The sequence below is a fragment of the Primulina eburnea genome, chromosome 14 (genome assembly GCF_022965805.1).
Source record: "Primulina eburnea isolate SZY01 chromosome 14, ASM2296580v1, whole genome shotgun sequence".
Taxonomy (NCBI): domain Eukaryota; kingdom Viridiplantae; phylum Streptophyta; class Magnoliopsida; order Lamiales; family Gesneriaceae; genus Primulina; species Primulina eburnea.
This window is the reverse complement of record NC_133114.1, coordinates 19721360-19728347: the sequence shown is the minus strand read 5'-3', so window position 1 is coordinate 19728347 and position 6988 is coordinate 19721360. Positions and strand designations below refer to the sequence as shown.

The 6988-nt window shown below is 41.0% G+C and overlaps 1 protein-coding gene across 1 annotated transcript; it reads right to left on the bottom strand.

Moving 5' to 3' along the window:
* Positions 1 to 2780: 2780 nt before the first annotated feature.
* LOC140811238 (uncharacterized) lies at positions 2781 to 3486 on the bottom strand. Its single transcript, XM_073169105.1, has 2 exons — positions 3198 to 3486; positions 2781 to 3091 (listed from the first exon to the last, which is right to left on the bottom strand). Exons 1-2 carry the CDS (start codon positions 3484 to 3486, stop codon positions 2781 to 2783), a joined length of 600 nt encoding a protein of 199 aa, XP_073025206.1.
* Between the last annotated feature and the right edge of the window lie 3502 nt (positions 3487 to 6988).

Here is a 6988-nt window from a genome sequence, read left to right as displayed (position 1 = left end):
AACGCCTCATAGGGAGCCATACCTATAGATGATTGGAAGCTGTTGTTGTAGGTAAACTCCACTAGAGGTAGTTTAGATTCCCAAGTCCCCTGGAAATCGATCATACACGCTCGCAATAGATCCTCCAAAATTTGAATCACTCGCTCACACTGTCCATCTGTTTGCGGGTGAAAAGCGGTACTGAAAGCAACTTCGTCCCCATGGCTGCATGTAGGCTCTTCCAAAAGGACGATGTAAATCTCGGGTCCCTATCAGACACGATAGAAACTGGGATTCCATGCAATCAAACAATCTCCCGGATATAAAGCTCCGTGTACTGCGTCATGGAGAAAGTCGTCTTCACTGGCAAAAAGTGCGCTGACTTAGTGAGTCGATCCACAATAACCCAAATGGCATTAAAGCCTCTGACTGATCTAGGCAATCTAACGACGAAGTCCATCGTGATGTTCTCCAATTTCCACTCTGGGATTGGGAGTGGCTTAACCAATCCTTCTGGCCTCTGATGCTCTGCCTTAACCTGCTGACAAGTGAGGCATTCAGACACAAATCTGCGGATGTCTCTCTTCATCCCTGGCCACCAATACAGAATCTGTAGGTCCTTATACATCTTGGTACCTCCTGGGTGAATAGAATACGGAGATGCGTGCGCCTCTGTCAGAATATCCTCTCTGATCGAATCAACACTAGGCACCCACATTCTATCTATGTACCTCACAATACCTCCTGACACGGTGTAGAGAACACTGCCCTTAGCTTCATCCTTCAGTCTCCATTTCTGTAATTGCTCATCTGAAGACTGACATGCACGAATGCGGTCTAGCAGAGAAGATTGGACTGTCAGATTATACAACCTCGGAGCTCTGCCCTTGCGGTAAACTTCTAAATCAAACCTCTGAATCTCAGACTGATGAGGTTTCTGTACTGGCAACTGTGCTACAACATCCACTTTCCTGCTCAAGGCTTCTGCGACAACATTAGCCTTTCCCGGATGGTAGCTAATCTCGCAGTCGTAGTCCTTTACCAACTCTAACCACCGTCTCTGTCTCATGTTCAGTTCTTTCTGTGTGAAGAAATACTTGAGGCTCTTGTGATCCGTGAATATCTGGCACTTCTCGCCGTACAAGTAGTGTCTCCAAATCTTCAATGCAAAGACGACGGCGTCTAATTCTATTTCATGCGTCGGATAGTTCTTCACATGCACCTTTAGCTGTCTGGAAGCATAAGCTATCACCCGACCCTGCTGCATCAACACTGCGCCTAATCCGAGCTTAGATGCATCGGTAAAAAGCACAAATTCTCCTTGCCCTGTCGGCATGTCTAGCGTTGGCGCTGAAATAAGAGCTTGCTTCAACGTATCAAAGCTCTTCTGACATTCATCACTCCAAACAAACTTAGCATTGGTCAGTGCCGTGAGTGGCACTGCTATCGATGAAAGTCCTTGGATGAACTTACGGTAGTAACCGGCTAAACCCAGAAAACTGGGGATTTCCGATGCATTCTTCAGTTCAACCCAATACTTAACTGCCGCTACCTTGGTTGGGTCCACCTCAATTCCACTGCTAGAAATAATATGACCCAAAAACGCTACCTTCCCCAACCAAAACTCGCACTTACTGAACTTCGCAAACAACTTGCGACCCTGCAAAACCTGCAACACTGTCCTCAAATCCTGGCTATGCTCCTCATGGCTCTTCGAGTAAATGAAAATATCGTCATTTAATACTATGACGAACTGATCAAGGTAAGGCTGAAATACTCGGTTCATTAGGTCCATGAAAATCGCTGGAGCATTCGTCAGTCCAAATGGCATCACTAAGAAATCGTAATGTCCTAATCTAGTTCTGAAGGCTGTCTTAGTTTTACTTTACTATGACCTCAAGTTCTGACTTTTCTCACAATTCCCAATATTAGAAATGGAGGTTCAAACTTATCTTATTTCACTTTCCTTATACTATACCCGTAATGTTCATCGATCTATTACCTTAGCATTTATGTAGTTCAACCTAAGAAATCTTAGCACCAAAAGTTACTGATCAACTTCTATCCTTAGTTCTACCCTCAAAAGTTAAACCTTATCTTAACCCAGTAATAACATTGAACTACGATCCTTGAATCGAATCTTTACCTTACGACACCAAATTTACGTAACTTAGCCATTTATAAGTACATCCCAAATAAAGATTGTTGCAAATCTTAAATTTCGAGTAACATTAATCCATAAAACCCCAAAATATACATTATCGATATTCTGCTTAGATAATAAAACCTTCGTAGCATCAAACACATGCTTAAACTATTTCTTTCCCAATTACATTATAGTTGAGGCCTAAGAAACTTAAACCCTCCTCATTGGAACGAATGTCACACTTTGACGTATCCTCAGTACTTAATTCATTCTAACGTATAAAGCTTAATAAGTTTCCCCATGTTAATGATGGACTAATTCTAATAAATCAACTTCGCTTATAACCCACAGAATTCTAGAATCCTCATATAAAGATTTTAAATTTCTTACTCGATAAAAATCTTAATATTCGACCATTGCTAACTTATGTTGAATACAACTAATTCCCTTTTGTTTTTATTTCATCAAATATCCCCGTATAATCACCTATTTCATAAACTTGAAATTAAAGCTTACACAACCAAAGTAGTCTTAGATAACCTAATTCCAGTACTCATATCAACTTAATCCTAAGTTTCTTAATGACTTACGAAGATTCCTCAAGACGAGGTGCCTGATAGGGCCTCTTGCCCTGCCAATCGACCTCAATGTCCCTCTAGTCCTGCTCTGTCGCCAAGATTCTCGACACGGCAACTGCATAAGTCATAGGACCAGCAACTCGAACATCACGGCGCAAGATTGGCCGCAACCCATCCATAAAATTACTCATCTTCTCCCGGGCATTATTTGCCATCAGGGGCACAAAGTGACACCCCTTCTCAAACTCCCTGACGAAGTCTGCCACGCTGCTGTCTCCCTGTCGCAGCGACATGAACTCCCTGGCCAGGCGAGAGCGTACTTCTTCAGTGAAGTACTCGGAGTAGAAAACCTCCTTGAACCCATTACACGTCAGTGTTTGTAAGTTCACTGAGATTGACGCGCTTTCCTACCAAAGCCTTGCGTCTCCAGTCGACAAGAAGGTGGCACATCTAGCTCTGTCAGCATCCTGTAGCTCCATAAATGAAAAGATTACCTCGATGGACTTTAATCCATCCTTCCGTTATCATCGGGTCAGTGGTCCCCGAAAAATCCTTCGGATTCATCCTCCTAAATATTTCATAGACTGCCAGCCTGGGCCTCGCCCCTGTGTCTACTGCAGTCTGGTTCCCCACAAATTTTACGAAGAACTGGGTCATCCCTGCAAGCATCTGAGCCTGCATATCTGGGGTGGATGAGGAGAAGTGACCCTCTCCCCATCCTGGGTTTTGCAATTCTCCTGCTTCACGCACTATCCCATGTCTGGGAGCATACTGTTCTAACATTTACCCAACACGTAAACCCAACATGCATGAACATAATATAGACAACATAAGATGCACGTACTTGAACTTCAAAATATGCACATGCCGAAATCAAAACTTAATGCTTACTACATAACATAAATTCAAAACTTTAAAACTTACAGACTTGAGGTGTGACTTCGTGAGCTTCTTGCGACTGACGGTAGGCATAACCCTTTACAAGAACACCGCTCTGATACCAACTGTAACGTACCGTACTTTTCATACTCAAAATTTGCGGAAAAATTTAAAATATCTTAAACATAAAATAACATTCAAAGTTTGTCATAAAATATCTCAACCAAGTCCCCCACAAGACATGGTTGTTCAAAATAACTACAATAAAATTTGCTCACAAAAGGTTTGCTCAAAGTATTTCCATCAAAATATGAAATCAGAGTAATTTAACTTTTGCATAAAACTTAAACATGGCGGTCCTCGAGTTTAGCCTCCCGCTCAGTCCAAGCCTGCTACTTGGTCCCCACCCCTCGTCTCAACATGATCATCCTCACCTGTATCAATCAAGTCTAGTGAGTCTAAAGACTCAACACGTATAAACTGGAAGTAACGAATAATACGTAATAAAACCACATGCAATTTCAAAATAGAGCGTACATACTTAAACTTGAACTTGCATAACGTAACTTGAACATACGTACATACATAGACGTGCCATAACTTGAAAGCTTTCATAAACATGCTTGCATAACTGAACGTACTTAAACATACATGACTTTATTTTGCGTAGAGGCATGTTTCAAAGCAAGTGACCCATAACATAATAAATGCCTGATCAGACAAACCACAGTACTGGGCTGACAGGGACGTATCCACTGCCACATACATGAGATCCCCGTTCATAATTTAACGGGCTGGTTGGTCCCCGTTCATAATTTAACGCTTTCCAACCTCGATCTAACCCGTTAATAATTTAAGCGGATTGGTCCTCGTTCATAATTTAACGCTTGCCAATCCTAACATAATTTGGTCACAAGACATTTAGCATACCTCCAAAGACTTAAAATATTTTCTTTGCACGTCATCATACTTACTTGGCGTTAATGGATTCGTTGAACTTCGACTGAGGCTGTTGCTGCACATACTACCATGAATTTAAATACTTAACTTGCATGTCTTAGACGTAGGTACTCGAGCTCACCACCAAAGTGAATAAGTAGCTTATGACATTCTAGTTCGCTCCGGACTTGACCTCGTTTAATCATCGTACTAAAACATGACATGAAAACCCAAAAAAAATCCTATATTTTTACATAAATAAATTTTAACCATCGTACTAAGCCATGATATAGAACTCCGAAGAAAATCTTAAAAAAAAAATTTTAATTTTTTTTTTTAAAGAGGCGGTACACGGACGGGTCCGGGTAGACTCTGGAAATTCGTATTTTTGAAGGAAAAAGGACACAGACTCCGTGCCGGGGTCCGGGTACCCTTTGTCTTTGCAAATTCACGAAAATTCGCTAACTTAATCTTTCACCCATTCAATCCAAGCCTAAGTACCATGAACCAACACCTCGAGACTCATCCTTGGATGTTATTACATTGATTCAAACCCGTAAAAAACGCCCCAAACATTCCTAAGCATTAACAATTAATTCCAACACAACAATAACCTGTAATTAGGCATCGTTTCGCTTCCTACGACTTCTATTACATCCCAAGCCAATCCCGACCCAAACGAACCACCAAATAACACCTAAATACATCTCGTAACATATCTAAATGCAGTAGCACAAGCCTGGCGATGTCCAACGATGCCTGCAACAAATAACTTCAAGAACACAATTTACATAAAAGTCGCAGCTTGAGCAGTCCCACGAAAAACTCCATAACTCACTCGATTTTTGTCCAAAAATTTTGAATTTTATATCATACCGAAGGTATCGAAACGTTCTACGTTTTTCCCGTTGAAAGGTTTCTCAAAATCTTGACATAAAATTCGCAGTAACTCAAAATACAGTGAAAAACGGGATTTCAGATCTAAAAACTCTTTCAAAACGCATCGATATTTCCTGCTCAAACTACTACACATCATACGTGGATTTTACGCATAAAAATAACGCAACACATACTATGACATGATCGAAGCAGAAAAGAGAGATTATACGTGCCTTTTGATATTCAAAATACCGTAGCGACGATACCGAAGCGGAGAAAGAAGCGAGGTTGATCCAGGACGATCGCGGCGCTAAAATCCTGCAATAAAATCAGCGAAAACCTACTGGAAGATCGAGTGGAAGGGGCGGCTGCTCTAGGGAAGGAGACCCTAGGTTTTCTATCCTCTCAAAAATTTTAACATCTGAAAAGACTTGTGTGTGTGTGTGTCGATATTTAGTGTGTGTAAAAGTGTGTGTGTGATTAGTAATTTAGGGAAAAAATTGCTTAACTAAATAAAAAATAAATCTATTTAAAATACTTACACTCTTTAAACATTACTAAAATCCCTCAATTAAAATAATGCACACAAAATGCTAATTTTAAAAGTTTTAAACTCTTAAATAACTAAACACATAAATAAGGCTTTAAAATGCTAAACTAAATAAATTATTTAAAATGCCCCTTCCTAGCTTTTAAAAATAAAATACCGCATTTCAAATTGTCAAGAATCGTCCCCGGTCTTTTCCTCGATCCCGCCTCGAATAATCGCTTGAAACATGAAACTCGAAAAACATTTTAACGTGCATCGCATAAACATAATTAATTTAAAATAATGCATTTAAATAGATCATGCACTACTAAGACTCGTTCTAAAATTAAATAAGTGCTTTAATAATTAAATAAATGCATGGGTTATATGTGTACTAAATTCGAGCACTACATTTTTCATATCTCCTAGATTTGCATGCAGTTGGGTTAGGTCGTCTTAATTTTGACCTTACATTAGGTGTGAGGAAGAGTCCTAGCCTCATGTGCGGCGGCCAGGGAAGAGTCCATGCGAGATAGGTTTCTTCCCATGCAACCCGAGGGGAGCAGCTATGCGGAGGGAGTCATGGCTTGGCCAAGGTGGTCTAGGCTAGGGCGAAGGGTGGTCCAGTAAGGGTCAAGAGGGTTTGGGCTCGGTGGTGGCTCGAGTATGAGATTCCTAGTCGAGTAGAAGTCCTTGGCGCTTAAGAGGGGAAACCGCGGCGCACGTGCAAGGAGCTGTTGCGTGGGCTAGGGCTGGTTAAGTGGGTCAGGGCTTGTTAGTAGGGTCCCTAGGTGGTCTGGTAAGGGGATGGTTCGAGGTGGCTCTGGTGTGGTTCGAGAAAAATGAGAGATGGCTCGGTAGAACAAGTTAGGGTTCGAAATAGTGAACTAAATGGAAAAGGGTTCGAACCATGGTCCACGGGGGTCAATTCATGGTTCACGAGGGTTGTTTAGGTATAAAAAGTCTTTGTTTAAAGTTTGGGAAGAAAATATTTAATTTCGAATTAATTCAGGATTAAAACACTTCATGAATTAGTAATTAAGAATTAAATAGAAATCC

Excerpts from the sequence above, each read along its gene's own strand:
- LOC140811238 (XM_073169105.1), bottom strand. The coding sequence starts at position 3,486 with ATGTTAGAACAGTATGCTCCCAGACATGGGATAGTGCGTGAAGCAGGA. Across the intron at positions 3,092-3,197 it reads ATGGATTAAAGTCCATCGAG|TGAACTTACAAACACTGACG; the intron begins GTAATCTTTTCA and ends CGTCAATCTCAG.